General features: G+C 40.0%; 1 protein-coding gene across 6 annotated transcripts in view; it reads left to right on the forward strand.

Moving 5' to 3' along the window:
• The window catches only part of TJP2 (tight junction protein 2), a 63,525-nt gene that overhangs the window by 5,947 nt on the left and 36,549 nt on the right, over positions 1 to 21,029 (forward strand). For 2 of the 6 annotated variants that reach the window (XM_048292886.1, XM_048292887.1), the window contains exons 1-2: positions 2,104 to 2,362; positions 6,081 to 6,201. In XM_048292886.1, coding sequence (XP_048148843.1) covers positions 2,250 to 2,362; positions 6,081 to 6,201 — 234 coding nt within the window. In that variant the 5' untranslated portion in view covers positions 2,104 to 2,249. Of the gene's footprint in view, positions 1 to 2,103; positions 2,363 to 6,080; positions 6,202 to 13,687; positions 13,869 to 21,029 lie in introns of those variants that run through there. The other 4 variants (XM_048292891.1, XM_048292892.1, XM_048292889.1 and 1 more) reach the window with 2 other exon arrangements.

The raw sequence follows: 21,029 nt of genomic DNA on the forward strand, positions 1-21,029 counted from the left end.
TACTAGCAGCTTTGAATTTCTGTTTCCAAATAAAGTTGAAGGAAGTTGCTAAACTGTGAGTCAGTCTTTCTCCCTCTAGATACCTGGAGATTTCACGCACTATTTAACCGAAAGCAGTACTTGGGAATAATTTGTGATTGTTGTGTGGGCTTGGCCTCTCTGTGTACAACACTAGTCATGGGGCTCCTTTTCTAGTCAGAATTAAAATGCTTTGCTCAAAGAGACAAAAGATGGACCAGAGCTGCACTTAATGCTTTTTAGACTTTGTATAGCACTGGCTTTGAAAAGTTCTGTGGGGAAGTTTTTTAAGAATTATTTCTTAGATATATAAGGGGAAAGTTTAGAGTTAAAAAAGTGTTAAGGGAGAGGCTGGACAGAAAGAAATATCAAAACTTCATAGGACAAAGTGTGGTGATTGGTAACTGAAGTTGTTAATGAAACCAACTTTGAGGGAAGACTGGATTTTATCAAAATATTTCTGCTTTTGAGTAAAATAGAACTGTCATGAACTTCTACAGTCAGAAGATTGTTAAATACTGGAATTGTCAAAAACTGCTCACTTCTTGTCTTGTGTTTTCCTTCTCAGTACTGCCTTTACGATAGAGCTATCAGAAGTCAGGATACATGCTGGCTTAATGACGTTAGCTGTGCTTGTGGGCTTCTAGTACTACTCTGCTTTCCTAAGCTTCTTAATGCTTTGTGTACAGATGTTTAAAGTTGTAGTTAAGTGATTTTTTTTTTTTTTTTTTTGGACCTGGAGAAGAAATTTTTTGCTTAATTAATTCATGTGGTTTTAATATATTATTTTACTTAACACATCACTACATTTCAGACTACATACGCCTTATCAGCCTGCAACTATGTAGGTGAATTTTATTTTTTTCTCTGGCAATTGTAGTGGTATTTCCTGAATCTAAAAAATACTTGATTTTAATTTGCTCTTCTGAGATCAGTCACATGGATTGCTAAGTAATTACTTGAGATAGTTCAGTGTGCACATGTGCTAACATAACCTACAAATGTGATTGAATATTAAACACCAAATATGGCTAATGCAGGATTGTAAGTAATGTAGGATCTCGAGACAGTTATACAAATCTTGTTGTTAAAAGCTAAATATTTTACACCACAAGAAATGAAAATTAGCTGCTTTCTTCTGGGTTTCTAAGTAAGTCGCATGCAATGTGATACAACCCCAACAGAAATACACACATGCCTAATAATACTTGGGAATAAGTAATATGCACACTTCTAGGCTTCAGTCTTCCTGTCACATCTCTTCTTTCTAAGGTTTTATCTCTATTGCTGCGTAAGTGCATAATATTTATATATGTAACTATATATATTTATAAGCATTCATTTCTTACTATCTAAGAAGCATTACATCAACATTTCCTTAATTAATTTTCCAATCAAGTACATCTCTTTGAATATTGCAATTTGACAGCACTGCGATGTTTCCGAAAGTCACTGTTACTTCTTTCAACATGTGCATCTGTCTCCACCTTAGTAGTCCATACCTGAGGTCTTTGGCACGCACAGTTACTTACCTCATGGTTAGAACAATCTTGACATAGGATGTGGCTTCTGGCATCATGTGAGGCACGTTTGAATGACTAGTAGGTATCATAATGGGAGTCACTAGCTTTCTTAATTCTGTACAAGACACATAAGGAAGTATTTCTCCATGCCTTTTCTGAGTAGATCAGATAAATCCCTCATGACACTTCTAATGTAGAGACCTTTCTTGCGCTTTCTGGTGAGAAAAGTTATGGCAAAAGCTATTTTTGTCTGTCACTCTCTAAAATGGTCTCAAGTTTTCTGTGCAGGTCTCTTTTATTCCCTGGATGGATTTGACAGAGAAGTTACCTAGTGCTCCATTAGCAGTTGAAAGATTACAGACAGCAGAGATTTAGCAAAGGATTAGTCAATTGGAGAGTGTGCATTATCCGGCCAGGCTTAGAACCATGATTGTCTCTTCGATCATTTTCATTAGTGTCTTATTCAAATATCGAATTACATAACAATGACGTTTCTGGGGAATCTGGTAGGAGTTTTTCTTTGGTTCCTCTCTCTCTTCTACTAACTGTCCAAGCCTGGGAGAGGGGAAAAAAGCATTATTTTTATACTTCAAACTTGCAGCATGTTTTAAAAAGCAGCATTTCAAATAAGTGAAGAGTCATGACTTCAGTTGCAGCATCTGCGTTTGGATGATAACTTAGCTTGGTGGAACTCTTGAGAAAGGCAGGATGCGGTACAAGAAGTACATAACTATTTTAGAAGCAGCGATAGGTATTACTCCCCTTAACAAGAGGGAACTGCTTCCTGAAGGTAGACATGCAAATCTGTGGCAACATCCAGGGTAAGTGTTAAAAAGCAATCAGTGAGAAACTACGGGAAAAATTGTGCTCACCTTGAATCATGCATTTTTAAAACTTGTTGTCAGAAAGAGGAGAGTTATTTATAAAACAGGTAATTTTTTTTGTACCTTCCAAGCTCTGTATCTTCAGCAGTTGTGGTTGAACTTAGCAGTTTCATTAGAGATTTCTTTATACTCCTTGTCCTTGGCTAGAGGAATAACTAGAAGATGGTGTTATTTCTAAATCAGGAGTTTGCTGAAGAAGAGAAAGGATAAACGTGTATACTCATCAGAACAAAAATGAAATGGCTATTTTGTACTTTTTGCTTGCTACTAACCTGATGTATGTGTGTGTTTCCTGTCTCCCCATTTAAAAATATGCATATTTTTATTTTTATCTGTAAGAGAAGAAATTTCTAAAACGAGAAAAGAAAAACACTTTCGTCTGTGCAGGCAACTTTACTTCTCTGTTAAGAAGCAGGAGTTCATGATACTTAGGAATGCTGTTTCCCTTCAAGAAAGTTTTTCTGATTTTTGTTAAAAACAAACCAGAGTGCTTTCTTGTACCACACAACTTGAGTATTAGGCTTCAGAAGAATCCTTCTGTATGTAACTGTTGTGTGGAAAACGGGGTTGTCATTCTCTCCCACCTGCTCCTGTGTGAGTAGAACAGATGGATCGGTGTCTTCACAGTCCGTCTGGTCTCTTGTATTTTTGTAATACAATAGAATGCTGTCACCTTGTTTCAGACTTTGCAGAGGAGTGCAAACTATGAGAGGCTTTTGTCCAAGACCAATTAGTATGTTTCTATTGTTTTGGAATAGTTCTGTGTAAGCAAGACTTCAAAGAGATACTTGATTGTAATTGTGGCTGTTTGACTATAACTGAATTGAGATTTATCTTTCAATTTTTCAGCAAAAGCGCTTTCTTTAATGCTGGTAGCAACAGTAAAAGCAAATAATCTACTATTAACCATATGATTTTTATATATTTCTTTCAGATCTATCTCCAGAACCACAAAAGCTAGTCTAGAAAATACACTTTTGTGCCTTTTTATTAACACAAGTGTTGTTCAGGTTGGTCCTAAATTTCCAGTGTTGTGTTAATGAGTGCTTGTAGGGCTTTTTGTTAAAAACTTGCCCATTAAAAGGGATTCTCAGTACAGTCTATTTAGACTCAGGACAGCAGAGTGTCCTAGACTGTGACTTCCTTTGATTGTTCCATATAAAATATCAACATGCGAATCTCCGTGATTTTTTCAGCTGTTCCTTATATGTTGATAAAATGGTACATGATTGTTCCTGCTGTTTTGAGAAGCTGTGTTGGAAAGTAATGATATATTCTTGTAGAATTCTTCTTAGTTTTCAAGTGGGTTAGTCTGGCCAAAGTCACAGCTTGAATCAAGCCCTCTAAAAATGAAACTTATTAACTGTAATGTCTATTTCTTTTGTAACTGTGATTGCTTGTCTTTCATCTACTACTGAGTATTAGTCAGTATCAAAGTACAAAACACACTGTTAAAATTTGTTTATATTTCCAGCATTCTTATTCTGACAACTCCCTACTTTCAGGGAGAGGTTTAGTTAATGTAATTGTTAGACATGGAATTTCAGGCTGGTTAAGATGTATTTGGATTATGCTTGGATTTGCCATTCCAACAGTTTCAGAAAAGCAGAAAAGCTGTTGTCATTGAACTGTAATAGGGATCCCTTTTATGTATTTTATTAAAAATTTCAGGGAATGAAAGGTTGGTAACCAGCAATAGTGGCGAAGTAAACCGAGTTTACATTCTTTGTTAAAAAAAATAAAAGTGTCATAAAAGTGTGAGTGTGTGTGTACAGAAAAAATTTGTAACATAATGAGACCCCTTCCGAAATCTAATACTGAATATAGGGTATAGGGGTTCTCATTTGTCAGCTCCTTACTGCACAAATCCAGGTCCATAATTAAACACTTGTTTTTCTTAAACATCTCTTAAAATAAAAAATAGCACTAGAGTGTGATGCTAGGTCCAGAGCCACTGTTTGAAAGTTGTAAGAATTCTGCTTAAAAACCCAGACTACTGTGCAAAAGAAAGCCGGAAAGGCAGATATGCTATTTTGCTAAGATATTAATTTATATTTTCATATCAAAGACATTACAGAGTTAAGTTTTTCTACTTTCATCTTTGCTTGGAATAGTGATGTGATTTCTGTGACAGACGGATAGATTTTTATAAAGTTTGAGAAAGGGAAAATGACAGCAGCAGTGGTAGTTAGGTTTAGTTTGCTTGTGTGACTTTTCTGTAGCCTTCAGAATAGTATTCTGTGCACAGCCTGGAACAAGAAGGCTGAAGTTTGTTCATAATGCACAGTATAGCTTGTGCTGCTCTTTGGTGGTCACATAAACTCATATAAAGCATCTTTCGGTTCTGCAACTTCTGAAATCATGCCTTGATTTAAAACAGTAATTTATAAAGATGCTTTTATGCTGGAAGAGCATGGGGAGAAAGGGGAAAATAACCTTCTAGTTTCAAGGTGTGATGTCATGCTTGCATTGTTGCATGTTTTAAAAAGTTAATCTGAACCAAAATGTATTTTTAAAATATTTTAGAAGTTTTAATTTTGCTTTTTCGAACCTGTGACCTCATTATATTTGTGCTCAGGAAGAAGTGGGTGTCACACACAAGACACATCAAAACCTGGGGGAGACTTGTAGACAGTTGGGGAAGTTCTGCAGAATTCTTTCAGTATCTCTTTCTTTCAGGCTAATGGAGTATAAACCACAATGAAAAACCATCTATACGTTGCGGGGGGGGGGGGGGGGGGGGAACAAGCAAACAAACTCAAACCTGCTAAAAGTATGGCTAATATACTTTTCTAGGGAAGTCTGGCTATATCCTTCTTTGAAGATGGAACACTTTGGAAAGATGTTTTTGAGAGAAGAACTAAAATTACTGAGTTGCTTAAAATTACCAAGTTGCATGTTGGTTTTCTTTTAAAAGCAAAACAAAAGCCACCAACAAGCCCTAACCACTGACTTGTGTTTCTATTTCTGTCAAAAGTTCCTTCTGCATCTTAGTTAAACCATTGATTTTCTCTTTTCCTACCAGGGGTAATGAAGGACTCAACCAAGGGGTCAGGGGGAGGGGGAGCCCCGTGACAGGGATGCTGAATGGAAGCTAACATGCTACTTGTGTCCAAGAGGGGTAGCTAAAGCCTGTTGAGCAGGGGAAGGAGGACAGAAGATTACACTGGGAATTGTTTCCTTTCTATCATTTGGCAACTTAAGTTCTTAAGTTACCATCTGATGTCATTGGAGCGCATGTATCTGATTGTTCTTACGGAGGTTATGCTCAAGACACAATACTGTTACTAGCTTTCCTGTGTACAGTCTTGTGCGAGCTAAACAATCAGACTGAAACTAAATTGAAACAAAAAGCCAGGTGGTTTGTGGAGAGTACCAGTGGAACAAAGTAACTATAAGTATGCTTCCTGTCAATATCCTATTTCATTGGCAAAAATACATTGATTGCTTTGCATGCAGGCTTGTGTGTAAATATTGCTGAGTATCTCCTTTTTTCAGACACTATTTCCACTTGGTTGCCGGGGAAGCTAAAGCATCCCAAACTAATCAGGGAAATATATTTTATATCCCCTTTATCTCTAGGACTTCAGTGGTCCAGGCTTCACAATCACTCTTTTGTGGTTATAGGTGACTGAAATGAAACTTTGTTTTTCAGGGAGCAAACTACTGCACTGCCGTCTCCTTGTGAGTGGGACTGGGAGCACAGCTGTACATCAAGCCCAAAGCATCACACAGCAAGTAGACAACGGCACTCAAAAATCATCATTTCTCCCAAGGTGACTAGTCAAGTTGCATCAGTTAGATCTGGCCATTAGTTTAAAATGATGTATTCTTGTCATGTGCTAGCTAAGATGTATATTCTTTTGACTATGTTTTTACAAGGTTTTAAGAAATTGTAGTTAGTAGAGTTACATGAAATTAGATCTAGTTCTTTTGAATTCCCAAAGAAACTTAAAATTATTACATGCACATCTGCTGAAAACTTGATGATGTACAACAGGCCTCCAGAAGAGGAGAGGTTTCTGCAATGAAGTCAATCTTCTGCTAAAGTTATGCAAATAACAATGCACAGGCCTGTACTAGTTCATCTGTTAGTTAAACATTGGTAAAGAATGGATGTAATCTATGATGATGTCTTCAGCAAATATAAATATTTAGCATGGACTTGGGGATAAGTAAATTACTTTATTTAAGCACAAAGGGTTATATTAATGGGAGTTGCTTAGTGACTCAGTCCTGAGAAACAGAATAGCCGCACACAGGGAGAGTTGTTTTGCTGCATATTTTCTTACAGTACATCGTTAAGGTAAATATAATCCTTTTGGCATATTAACCTTGCTTTTGAAACCTTTTCTCAAGTGCTTCCAGAAGGACTATAAAAAGTGTCCTTAGTTTTATGTGTTGATCAAACATGCTTGGCTTGTTTTTGTAAGTCATTAACAGATGATGATTTTAAGAGAGGAAAAGGTTTTTATGCTGATGTTTTGCAAAATTATACTTAACTTTCTTTTTTTAGATGAATAGCTATTGCTGCTTTAGTAATTTACTTAGAAACGTGCATATCTATTGTTCTGACTTTCTAATTTGTGACATACTTAGCCAAAGCTACTTCTCTGTTTTATTTTCTGGGAGAGAGGGAAGATCTGATCTGAGAATATCAGTGAAACATAGCTAGGCAGGAATGTCTCAGCTGAGGTCTCCAGCAGCCTCTGACATTTTCCTCAAAACAAAAACTTTCAGTGGTAGGGTATGCAAAATTTACACCAGGGAATGTGGATAGTAGCAACCTCAACTCTTAGCAAAAGAAACTCCATAACCATTTATCAGCAAGGTCAAGATGGCTCAGAAGGTGCATCCAGCTGCTTTGTCTGTGGGCTTCTAGGAGTTGTAGAAATGGCAAGTGAATGACTGGTATGGCTGCATCCATCTGCTTTTTCCCTGATTTTTCTTGCTGTTCACTTTTGGACTCTTGCCAGCTCACTTTAGTCATTTGTGAAAAACATCACCCAAAAGTGGGCATTAGTACCCTAGCTGGGACCTTGCTGTTACTGAATAGGGCTGCAGAACTGCTTTGTTTCTTAATAAGCTCGTCAGCAGGAGGTTTGCCAGTATAAATAGGATGGGGAGAGGCAGAGCTTTGAAGCATAGTTTTCATGCTCTAAAGAACTAACTTGGCTGAAGAACTGCTGTCTGGAGATTTGTTTTTTAAATTAACTCCTATACCAGAAAAAAAAAAGTAACACATCTTTGTGTATGTTACGTCTTGTGTAATCTGCATATTCTTTTGCTTGTTTTTAATAAGGATAATGATCTCCATGAGAATAGGATCTTTGTTTTCTTTATTGCGTTGTCTTAATTAATTTGAGCCATAACAGTTGATTACCATGGTGAAGTTTTTGATGTTGTAGGGCTTGACTTCTAGTGGGGAAAGGCAGATAAATAGCTAAAAGCAGAGGATTGTTTCACAGCCTTGCCAGGAGTAATCAAGAAACATGGAGAAGAGAGGAAGGAAATGAGATATAAGCAAAATGAATGTTCAAACAGAATGTGCCTGCTGTTTAAAATGAACAAGTTGGGGTTGGGGAAGAGATTTCCTTTTAAGTGTTGATACACATTTTTGTATGGTGTTTGGGGAGAAAAACAGTAAACACTTCTGTGGTTTGGATTTGTTTAAACTACATTGTTATTTCATTCTTTAGAATAACGGTACTAGGTTTTGTAGCTTCTTAAAGTAGTAGAGGTCAAAGTGCTTATGCCAAGGAAAGTTGTTTCAATTTGCACAGTCTGTAGAGGAGGGGATGGGGGTGGTGTGTGTGTGTGCTCAAGCAGAGTCACTGTTAAGACCCCATTGCTCTCTAGCAGTAGGTCAAACAATTTCATTTCCTTGCCTTACTAGTGTAATTTTCAAGGAACTGCAGTGTAATTTAAAACATTGCTCAGATGAAAATGTGTTTAGAAGAAATAGACTGTATTTCTTTTTCTCCCAACTATAATTTTTGTTAACTGTTATCAAACACCTCTGAATATTCTCATGCTGTTTTATCTATCCTATGAATATGCTATACATCTATATTTTCTAATTGGCATATTCTTTGCAAAAAGAAAGTAGCAACAAACAAAACAAGCAGTCTTCTGGTTTTAAGTAGAATAAACTTGTAATGTGAAATCTAGTAGAACTGATGACTGTCCAAAACATTGAGGAAAATATTTATTACATTACATTATAAATATATGTATACATTACTGTATTTCATACTGTTAATGTCTAGTGCTGTTCCTAGTTGTTCAGCATGTAACAGTGTTTCAAAACTTTTTGTGAACTTGAAATTGAGTTTATGATTCGCTTACAACAGTGCTGCTTCTTGCTCTAAATCACTATCTACATTTTAAAATTTTTATCAGTTTGAGGTGTCTCAGTAAATCTGTGTCTAGGTTTAAAAAATTTAAAATATTCTGCTCTTCAGAACATCAAAATAGGTGGCCTCATAAGTGACAGAGGATTTTACACTGTTGATTACCCCATAAAAAATATGTACAAAATGTGGGATGCTTTTTATGTTGAGCTCTGTGTTTCTTCTTGGGACATCTATGCTTTCTAAAGTAACAGCCTTAGTATTGCTGCTTTGAGACTTGGAAAGTGCGTATAGCTGTTCGTCCGTACACTAGATCAGAGACAGCCAACAGACCAGACCCTGCAGCTGCATGCCAAAAACTTTATGTTGCATAATCACAAGCTGTACTTTGGAAGTGGAGACAAGGGGCAGGAAAATAATTGCATCATTCTGCTTTAAGCTGGCACTTGAGTCATGCAGTAACTATGCTATCACTCTATGATGCTAGTAGTATCATAGAGTGATAGCATAATTCAGGTGGAAAAGGACCTCAGGAGGTTTCTAGTGCAACCTCTCCCTCAAAATAGGGTCGTCTATTGAGATCAGAACAAGTTGCTTAGGGCTTTACCCCGCTGGGTTTGAAAACCTTCAAGGACAGAGACTGTACAACTTCTCTGCAGTGGATCCATGGTTTGTCTGTCCTGATGGGGAAGATTCTTTCTCCTTATGTACATCTGAACTTGTCGTGTTTGAGCTTTGGCCTATTGTCTTATCCATCTCACACTACTGCTAAGAACCTGGCCCCATCTCTTCAATCTCTTCCCATCAGCACGAATGGGCTGCTGCTGAGTGTCCTGAAGCCATCCTTCCTCCATGCTAAACAAACCCAGCTGCCACAGCCTGCTCTTGTAGGGTCAGTGCTTCAGCCCCCACCAGCTTGGTGACCCCCCGTTGGACTCACTTCTAGACATGGTAGCAAGTGCTAGGATAGTATTCAAGGTGTCTCTTCTCCAGTCCCCCCAAGACAGAGATTAAGATTACTGTGCTATACATGTGACAACCCCAGTGTAGAGCTGCATGTTTGAACTGTATGTATATAGCTCCTGAGCAGTTCGAGAGTCAGAGGTCAGCTACCTGCACATCCTCTAATCCTGAAGGTTGAATCTGTTAGGGCCCAGCTTACTATATAAAGAAGCGGACGTAATTGGATTTATGAATCATTTAAGTAGGACTGGGCTGACTGATTTGTGTGATTTTGCAGACTGATGACAAATGGCAGTCTAAAGAGATTGCCTGGAAGGGAAGGGGGAAAGGCTGTTTGACAGCATGGTATTTTTAGAAACTTCTACAGTGTCTCTCATGACAGGATCATGAACACTTGCTTAAAAACAAGAGCAAAACTGACATCTCTGTTCAGATAGTTCAGCAACTGGACTAGCAGCCTACATTCCCAGTATCTCTTTCAGAAATCAATTCCCAGCTCTTTAAGGAGGTTGCCTGTTTGCCATGCTGTCTAGCAGCACACGAAGTGTTGAACTTTAATATTTAAAGAAACAGAAAAATTGATTGTCAGAGGGACAAGGTTAAGAGGCTTGATGGTAGAGAGGAGGTGGAAAGAACCTGAGTCACAACATAGTTGCTGCAGGCAAGTTGCAGAACAGTCTTACTTGATTGGCTGCAGTAACTGTGAGAGGCAGCTGCTTCTTTTAAATTTGCATCCTGTAGTGTAGTGTGAAATGGGTGTTCCCTCTGTGGATGCTAGAAGTGGCACAACTGCTTCATTCACAGTAGCAGTAGATAATTTATGGAATACGTCCTAGGTTTTGCATGACTCAGGCTACAGCAAGTGATCTTTCTAAATTAGTGCTACACAGACCATAGATTCAATGTGATTGTAGGCAAACAATGTCTCCCTTGATTACTTAAACTGAAAATCTCAATGGGAAATGTGTTCACTGTAAGTTATTTGCATGTTTTTCATAAAGTTAATACCAATAATCTTTCCATTAATGTTATTTTAAAATTTCTGTACACCTCCATAACATTCCATGGAATTCCCTGCAGATGCTGCTGCTTTGTGCCGTTACTGCACATGCAGAATAGTCGGTCCTAAATACTGCAGAGAACAGAGCTGCAAATTTGTGGCTGAGTTCATACAATTTTGACTTGGTACCCAGCCTTTACTCTACATGATGCAGTATCCCTTGCAGGACTGACTATAACTGGGCCTGCTGCTCTCATTTCAAAGGGAGACCAATGAGTGAAATGTGCATGCAGCCATGCCTCCAAACACTCAGGGTGCTTAGGGACCTGCACAGACACATCAGATCATTTGACTGGGGCTCTTGCCCCTCTTCTGCTTGTTTTGCTGTCCCAGGTGAGTTCTGGCTAGTTTATAGGTATTCTGTATCCACACTGGGGGGTCTTGGGTGTTTCAGAGAAGATGAGACAGAAGGAGGGGTTATATCTAATTGCACACTATGTGCTTCTTTGAGCTGCAGGTTAGGGGGTTGTTTTTGTTTAACTTACAAGGGAAACTTATCACTGTTTACATTGGTACCTTGTATCCTTTCATTTGTTGTTTAGCTGACAATATCTTCTTTTCATAAGGCCTACCTGCATATCCATCTTTGGAGGACATCCTGATCAAAGAGCAGGCCCAAAAGTTTGGTCTTGGTGGTTGAATTGCAGGATAAGAAACCTGGCAATCGTTACTACACTGTTTCTTACATCAGTCCATGCCATCACTATGAGCATCTGGGTATTTGGCCAAGCTCTAGAGTGAGCATGAGCACTAGAGGCCACTTAGTGCTCACATTTGCAGGCTGGTATGGGATGATTTATATGCCCATTGTGGCAGAGTAGCTGTTTAGTTTGAGAAAAAGAAAAAAGCAGGAAAGGATATGTATACTCTGCTCTTACAAGTGAGAAATTTTATGGACAAACATGAGAAATATTTTGATAAGCCCCCATGGATTATTTTCCATCTGTTATTGTAGGAAACGAAATGGTGACAAACGGATAGGCCCTTTCCAGATGGTGTTTTGTGGCAAGGGATTGAAAACCAGCCTATCTTGCTTGCGTAACTGTGGTCAGTTCCCACATCTGTGTTACACTTACCTCAGGTTAGCTTAGTGTGTTAACCCTGCTTGCTGACCTACAGCTCAGGGAAGTATAGCCTCTATTAGTGATAACACCTTGTGGCTTTGATGAAGTCACAGAACATGCCAAAAGGAGGCTTTAGGTCAAGCCACAGCTTTTGTCTGGAACCACAAATAATCCTCTTGGCCTTGGACAGGATAGGCAGACCCTTAGATTGCTCTGACTGGCACTGCATGCACTCCTCAAGAAGCTGTGTCTAGTGGGGGAATCAAGTGGTAGCTGTTCATCTTTTGCCAGAACCTGTGTGAAAGGAAGCAGCTTCAGGAGGTTGGTGCTCTACATCATGCTGCCATGAAGTTGGTATGTGTTAAGAAACTGCAGTCACAGAGATCTGGTGCCTTCTCCTTTCTCTTTTCCTCCTCATGTCTGATAAGCACTTCTTTTCAAGAAGTGTATTGCCATTCAGCTTAAAACAAATGTTGCTCTTGCATGGAAAACTCTGTAGTTGTCTGCAGCAAAATCATGTTATTTTCATTGTGTCATGTCATTTTAACAAGTCCTGGACAGTGGATTTCTCTGCCAATGCTGTGACGTCTCATTCTATGCTGATGTTGCCAGACAGTGCTCTTTGGAAAGTTGCCTCCAGTTTGCAGAGGTGTGCACTGGTGTGGAGAGTGACAGCTATTTTGCCTTGCCATGCTGTATCTCATGGACAAATTCTTGATGCCAGAAGCTATCATAGGATCCCATGTGTGTGAAGAACCTGGCCCCCTGTGCTTCATTTTTCCAAGTGGTCCTGACTTTGGCCATATGCCAGACTGCTAGTGTTGCAAAATGTTGTATGATATCACTCACTTGTAAAACTGAGAGGAGGAACAAGATGAAAGAAGAGCAAAGCTCTTGCTTTGGCTTTTTTTTTTGGCTTTTTCTCTTCAAATTTGAGGGTAGGCTATACAAAGTAACAGGCTGCTTGCCTTTTTTTTTTTTTTTTAACATTGGCTTAAGAAAGTTCTTCCTTTACAGTTGGTTCTCATTCTTAGCTTCTTCCTTCCAAGAGTTGATTCAAGTATTGCCTCATCCATCCAAAATAGCATAAATCCAGGAAAACAGAAGCACTTGGGAAAGAAGTCTTTATTTCTGAATATAATGTGGTGGAATTTCTGCATCTTCTCTTCCTTAGTGCTTTTAGTGACCACTCATTTCTGCAAGCTCTTGAGAACAGTTAACTCAATAATGTGCTTTGTTTAGAATATGTAATTACAGCCCCCAAAGCAAGCAATTTGGCCTCTGAATTAATAGCAGTGGTGTGGACTTCCACACAGTGGTGTGGACTGATGTGGAAGGCTGTTAGGTGGTGGGAAGGAAATCTGACCCAAGCTGTGGACGTGGGGAGTCCGTCGGCTGTGTGGGGGCTTTCACCTCCACATCCTCCTAAAAACACACTGACAGCAAAGGTGGACATGACTGGTGCATGTCTGTTTGACAGAACAAGGCTGTGGATACTGTCCGAAAGCCTCACGTCAGAAATGCTGCCCGGGCTTGGGCCACAGGCCCCACCACTCCCATTTACCCTGTGACAGGCGTCAGCTGCTGGCCGCTGCCAAGGGCAGGAACACAATAAATATTTTTGTAAATGGGGAATAACAATTCTTTTCTTCCCAGGGAGAATGGAAGTGTTTCTTCGCCTTCCCGGGGCGTTTGCAGGCATGATTGGCTGGCGGCGGGGGCGGCCGGGCCCCGGCAGGACAAAGTCTCTCTGTGGAGGGCTGCTCAGAGCCGGCTTTGTCCCGCCGGGCTCCGGCCGCCCCCGCGGGTCTCCGCCGCAGCCCCTCGCCAGCGGCCCGGCCGGTTCCCTCGCGGGGCGGAGGCGGGAGAAGCATTCCCGAGGCTGCCGGGACTGACCGCCAGCCCCCGGGGCCGCGGGCGGCGGGCCCGGCGATGTTACTATGGGAGCGACGCAGGGCTCCGCCGGGAGCGGCCCGCGGGAGCCCGCGGCAGGGGCGGAGCAGGTGGGTAGCACCCCCGTCACTCACCCACCGCGCTCCTCCTGCTGCCGGGCTCACCCACCGGCACCCCTGCCCCGGCCGTGGGCCCCGAGGGGAGGGTCAGGCGGCGGGCGGGGGCGCGCCTGTGGCGCACAGGTGTGTTTCTGGCCCGCGGGACTCACCTGCGGCCGCGGCGGCACTGCCGAGCCGCGCCGGGACCACCCGCCCTGCGGGCGGAGAAGCCGCCCGTGTGAGGGGGGAGGACCCGCTCAGTGCGGACTGCCGGTTTGCTCCGCGCTTCCCACCGGCGCGGGCTGGCGGAGACAATGCTGGAGCCGAGGGCGGTGGGAGTACCGTGTTTTTTCCAGTTAAATGGGAGCGTGGAGGCAGCCTGTCCTCCGCAGCTCTGGCGGGTTCCTGCGGCGCCTGAAGGCGACACGTAATTTTTTATTTTAAATACTGGTTGGGCTCAGGGTGCAGGTCAGTATATATAACCGAAAACAACCCCAGTTTCTGTGGAGGAACAGACTCACAACTTTAATGAAGAAAATCTGCTTCCCCCTCTCACTGGTCCGGGCTTTTATTCTTTTTTAGACTGTCAGTTGCTGAACTGCAGTGATCAATGTGGTTATGGAGTTGTAGGCAGCATCTGTCAGGAGCGGAGGGTGGTGTGGTCTGCGTGCCGGCATGCAGAAAACTGAATTTATCTGCAGTCACTTCCCCCACCCCCATTAAAATGTGGGTGGAAGCCATAAACACTTATTTACGCCTCATACTTTGTTTGTGGCTTGTACGATAATCAGTACTGTTAAGTGTCCTTGTTGTGTATGAAATCTGTTTGTATTAGACAATGTCTCATATTGCATGTGTTAGTGGTGTTTACTGGCCATCGGTGAGCTACCAGGTGATTATTTGATATGATTATTTTCAGACTCTCTGTGTTCATGTTGTTTTTTGGGGTTTTTTTGTTATTGGTTTTGTTTGGTTAGGGTTTTTTTCGCCACAGAGTGCAGTTGATCTGGGTAGCTTACTCCACCCTTCTTGTTCTGTTACCTTCATGCTCACCCGTATTTGAGTATTTCATCTCTTCTTAATCCAACTTGTAAGCTCTTTGACACAGATCCCAGCGTATTTGACTCTGTTGCTGCAGTACATTTGGTAGGTAGGTGTAATCATTTGCTGATGGCTCTGGTGAGAGAAACAGCCATAATAATGTGCTGGTGACTTGCCTTGCCAGGGAGGGGGTCTCTTGGCGATGAGGTTTACGTGTATTATCCTGAGATGGATGGATGGAAAGTCTGACTTGTGCACATTTGAGCTACAGGAGTTACAAAGCCTGTATTTACAGATGTACACTTGATATGGCTATAGCTTAAATACTTCATTTAAACTAAATTATAGTCAGTATGGAATGATTCCTGAAATAAGACACTTCACAGTGTATTCCAACAAATGTTGTATTGCCAGACTGTGTCCTTCCGTTTGTCTCAAATAGCAATAGTTTTTTCAGCCCGCTTTTATCAATATTGGTGGAATCCTTTTGAACTTAATGGCAGTGCTTCTGTTGGCTTGATAAAAAGTGTTGGTTGTCAGGTCTCAAATGCATGTATGGTGTTTCTCCAATACATTTTAGGGACTGCCCTTCATGTAAAGAAATGAGAATTAATTGGTTTGGTTAAAGCTTCTTTTTGTTTCACACTGCACGTGAGTCCATGCAGTGTTGCAGTAGGTTGTGTTGGCTATGAATTCAGTGCCAGCTTCTCTGTCAGCAAAATGGGAGCTCTGGCTGAACTTTCCCTCTGCCTATTGTGTGAGACTGTGAGAAAGCTCATGTTTCTTATGTGGACTGAACTTAAGAAGGGAGACATTGTTGGTGCAGCTACTGCAATGGTTATATTCCTTATAATACAGTTACTAATAAGGCCACGGTTCCATTTCTTTTAAAAAGACACCAGTTTGCTCATTATTTTGTAGAAAAAGAGAGAAAAATAACATGGAGAGATACTACAGCTATGAGTTCTAGCTTCCTCTTTATTTTTCCTAATGAAGTTGTGCAAACAATATGAAATTTATAAAAGTACTAGGAATTCTGACTGTAATTCATGGATGTTAAAATTGCAAATTAACTTAAAATCACTTCATTTTAAAAATCTGTATTTGGAATGTATTTCTTACCATGAAATTGAAGAACTCTGCAAGAATTCTGTGTGATCCATGATGATAGGAGAGACATATACTACAAGTATCAGCCTTAAGGCAGAATTATGCTCCTGAATGCATCCTAACTGGAGTGTACAGTGGAAAACAATATGTAAATGCAATTATTCTCAATGTTTTGTGAGAACAAAATACCATCTAACTTACTAAATAGTAGGAGAGATGCCTTCATGAACTCTTCAGGCATCTCTATCCCACATCTTTAAAATACGGTGAAGAAGAAAATGCTCCTTCAAGGCCTGCATTTGTGGCAGTTAACTAAACAGGCAGATAATGAGCAGCAGCTTTCCATGTCTTGTGTTGTGCCCTATTAAGTAATAAGAGAGCAATATCTTTTTGTGTATTCTGGCACTGGAGTTTCTAGATCTGATAAACAATACTGCATGAGTGTTTCACAACTGAGTTTTGGATGGTTCTTGTTAAAAAAACACAGTACAAAAAAAAGCCCAACCTTTGAAAGAAACCAGCTCTCATCTACAGCATCCAAATACAGCTACAGGAAATAATGCACCTATGTATTATTCATTTATTTATTACTTAGTGCAGTCTAAGTATATGCATATTATTATCTTTGCACACGTGTACCTATTCTGTGATGAAAGAGTATTAGAAATGCTCACCCCTTATGAATCTTACTTCATATGAACTTTTCAGAGATAATGCGGGATGTCCAGCTAGGCTGTCATTCTAGGCTCCACAAACAAAGCTCTGAGAGGCAAATTGTTGGCCTTTGACTGAACTGAGCAGCTTGCTGCCAGGGTCAGCGCTTGGCACTGATTGCTCTTTTTCCTGTGTTCCAGCACTTGCAAAAATCTAGTGGATAATGTGTGTTTCTTTTAATGGCCGTGGCTGAGGATTCTTCTGTCCAACCAGTATTTCAGAAGCTTTTTGAAGAGTTGCAGAACATGATGAAAAATAACTTATATTTTTTATTTCTTTGTTTCCATAAGTAATTCTTATTCCAGAAATAAGAAGTGGTTTTGGTTATTCTGCTCATAGAGTTGATACATTATTAAAGCGATTGAAGTGACAGTAGCATAGCTAATTGGTAGCATGTGTGTGCGTGCTCTTTAGATGATGCATAAGAACTCCTTTTTTCTGTGTGGCACTGTACTTGTATTGTTTTGTCTGTGGGCTAAGTAATGATTATACTTTGGCTGTAAATTTTATTTTCTACCACTTTGTTTCCTAAAAGTCTTACAGTGGGGATGATGTTTCTGACTCGATACTTTGGCAGGAACTCCCTTTCAGTTGCCGGCAGTTGACAAATACTGGTATGTGCTTTACCTCAGTATGATGTGTTACATTAGGGCAAAAAATCCCTGTGTCAGACTTCTAAAGACATAGTGTTGATTGCAGATGGATGCCTACTGACATTTCCAATAGCTGCTGTGTACTCAGCTCCCCTTTGGCAATAATTCTTTCCTGGCTGTTTGTGTGCAGTGCCCAGTGCACCTGAAAGATTTAAGGATAGGTTAAGATGGTGGAGGAAGGTGAGGAGTCTTGTACCTCAGAGACAAGCTATTGGTAGAAAGTGAGACCCACTCTGTACCAGAGTACCATTGATATATCCCTCTTTGCTGTCCCTTTAGCGTATGTGAAATACTTCTAATCTAGTTCTGACATATGTGGATGTCTGAAGTATGTTCTGTCATTTTCTGAATGGCTTTTTGTTTGACAGGTTATTATGATGTCTATTTAAGGTTGCTATGGGGATGAACTATAGAATTTAATTAGCTAAATTTTATCCATTAACTTCTCTCCCCTGTTTTTGTAATATGACCTAATTTTCAGCCCCTTTTCAAAGCTTTCTTTTCCTGCTTTATGTTGTAGAAATCAGTAGATGAGTTCCTAATGTCTTCTGCAGCAATAAGAATGGACTGAAACTCTTGGATCACAGTAATTTGAAAAAAGGATTAAATTGTTCTTAATTTTTTTTAAAGCTTGTTCATCTATAGGCAGGTACAGAACTTCATTTTCTTTCAGCTGGGAAAAAAGCAGAACACTATATTATAGTTTGCTTCTGCTTTGTGTGTCAGAAGGTTCTTGAAGTGTATAATGCTCTTTCATGTGGCTCAGACCACAAGAAGAAAACTTTCTGTTCCAAATCTCAGCTGAGAATGAACTTTTAGTTGCTGCCAAAATGAGATTTGCTCTGGGTGGTAATTTAATGGAAACATTTCTAAACCTTAATGATTCTGAGATGTTTCGTTTCCCTTCAGTCACATACGCAAAAGGACTCTCTTGGTTTTCTTTCTTAGTTCTTTTCAAAGCCTCATGTGGTTTATGAATGTTGCAAAAGGAGGAATAAAATTTTTTCTGTCACTTGCTGAGCTTGTTCTGGTTAGCTTATTCCTTGTGTACTCAGTTTGCAGTTCAGTGGAAGTGCCCTATTTCATATGGATGTGTCAGTTTGGTTTCATTTAGTGGTTGGAATGATGCCTAAAGTTACTTACATTTATGTTACATGCATGTGAAGTGTTGAGTCGGTGGAAATATTGCATCAAGGGCTCTAGTTCTAAATTGTTCTGCTGGCATCCTTTCAAGTGAAGCAAGAATGGCTGCAGATAAAATTGGGTTAGTGCTATGGGAATGAACCGGACACATGAAAGTCACTATCTTGATCAGAAAGAAGAGGGGAAGCTGACTTGACCCCTTTGCCCCTCATGTTGCTTGTTTGTTGTCATTAACTCTTGGTAGGAATAATTTCTACATAAGCTGGAGGCATATGTGATAAGTTCTTTATAACAGTGTGTTCAGACGTTAGTGAAGTCATGCATACCATGTGCATAACTGCATGGGATACTTTGAGTTCACATCCAGCCTTGCAAAAGGATTGAGGGAAAGGAATGGAAAATACTTGAATTTTACCACTCTCATCTGCCCTTCTATTGTTTTCTTGCCTCAGAGCATTTTATCAGTGTTATCAGGTATGGGTGAATTTTAGTGTAATACTACTTCATGTTGGGTGGTAGGTTGCTGGTGACACTGTCCCAGAAAAATTCAGAGCTGTGTCTGTATGATTGATTTTGTTGTTTGAAAAAAATAATGATACGCCTTTGGAGGCTCTGAGGAGGAAACTTTGCTGTGAGTAAAGGGATTCTGGATGTGTTCTACTGAAGCAGGTGCAGCTGGCTTAATCCATTGTCTCATGATATTTTAGGTCTTGGGAGGGGCTGGGTGATTATTTGTTTCCCCTTCTTCCAACTACACTGTGAGGAGTATCAGTATAAGACTTACAGACCTAAAACCTTCAGATGCAATCCCCCAGATCTGCATTTGCATCCTGCTGTCTGGATGACAGGAAAATTGCTAAACTCCCTTTTGCAACAGATTTTGTTTTCATTTTAGCTATGTGCAAGACATGTTAAAGTTTAGGAGTGAACTTCAGCAATGCTCTCTGGCATGTTGAGACATCTTGAGAGGGAGATGTGAGTTGCTTAAGACCTTGAAGGCAGGAGTGTGGTGGTAGAAGGAAAGGAATGCAGGGAGATATGACTAGTGTGACGGGAAACCAGTGAAAAGTCAGCTAACAAATCAAGCTGTTTGTTGTGGCATGTATATGAATGATGCTGAATGTATGACTTCAAGCTCAAAACACCTTGATTTTATAGAGTTTTGGTGTCTTTTTGGTCAATGTGACCTTCAGTTTGATGTTTGTGTTAGCATTGGTAGTTGTATGAAATGCAATGTGTGGTGTGAATTTTATGGGGTTTTAGGCTTAGATATGATCAAATGTACCGTTAAATTTTATACATTACACAGAGCTATATTCAGGTTTATTTCCTTCAGCCAAGGAAATAAAGCTAATGTGACAGTGTGTAGTAAGATTACATACTTAGGCACATACACATAGGAATGCTTGACTAAAAGAAAAATGCTTCCAAGAACGTGGCATATAGTTCTTCTATTAATAGAGTGAGAACAAAGGCTACTAGAAACCTTAACAGGGAAAGAAAATCTGCTTTGGGATGAAGCTAACAATTGTTCCATTGTTTGAATTGTTTTGCATTATGCCTGGATGATTACATATAATTGTTTTGGATTGTATCCCGATAATGAATTGGCCTTTTAAAAACCAGTTGCAGGAAGTAGTAGACAGGTACCCAGCTTGTTTTTCTCAGATTCCAGAGTTGCAGGTGTTAAATAACCAAGGGAATAGCAATCTCTTGATGCTAGAGTTGGTCACTTCTACTGCTTGATTTGCTATTTGCATATAGATTCAGGAAGACAAAGCATTCAAAAACAGTAGCAGTACAAAGTGTACTGCTGAAGTTGAATAAAATTATAATTAGAACTTTGGACCATGTAATGCATATAGTGCTTCAGCGGGGTTTTTTTTAATGTCTTTTTTTTTTTTTTTTAATTTTAAGATGCCACAAGAGTAAAAGCTATGTTTTAGCTGCAGAGAATAAATAATTCATGAAGTGAGGCACTTCCAGGAATGGTGGCTGCACTTACTTTATTTCACCATTACCTTATTTTTTTTCTTAATGAAATCTAGCTTAATTAAATTGATTGTGTACACCTACTGAGTTTAATTTACCTCACCATCAAATCCTGATACTGCAAGCACACCAGAACAAACTTCTAAGTTCTTTTTTTATTATGCCAAGACAAGTTCAGGTCCCCTTGAACTCGGCTTGTGTACAATCTACTGTAGCACTGATTCTCAGACTTCATTTGTGTGGGCATCCCAAGGAGGAGAAGGTCCAGAAACAGTGTGACTGTAAAGTAATGTGCTAGGTTTACAGTTAAGGTGAATGGGAGTGGCTAAGTCAGAGAGAGCTTTTAAAGCCAGTGTTGGTCAGGTGAACTGAAAGTTCAATGTCCCTTCAGTAGTTACCTTCTTGTAGTGTGTACAAAAAAACCTTCCTAGCACCATAATCTGTGTGATAGCGTGGAAGACTAGGAAAAACGTTCAGGAAACGAAACATCAAATGAACCCTCCACTTTCCAGTGTGTATA

Source organism: Corvus hawaiiensis, chromosome Z, assembly GCF_020740725.1.
Source record: "Corvus hawaiiensis isolate bCorHaw1 chromosome Z, bCorHaw1.pri.cur, whole genome shotgun sequence".
Lineage (NCBI taxonomy): Eukaryota > Metazoa > Chordata > Aves > Passeriformes > Corvidae > Corvus > Corvus hawaiiensis.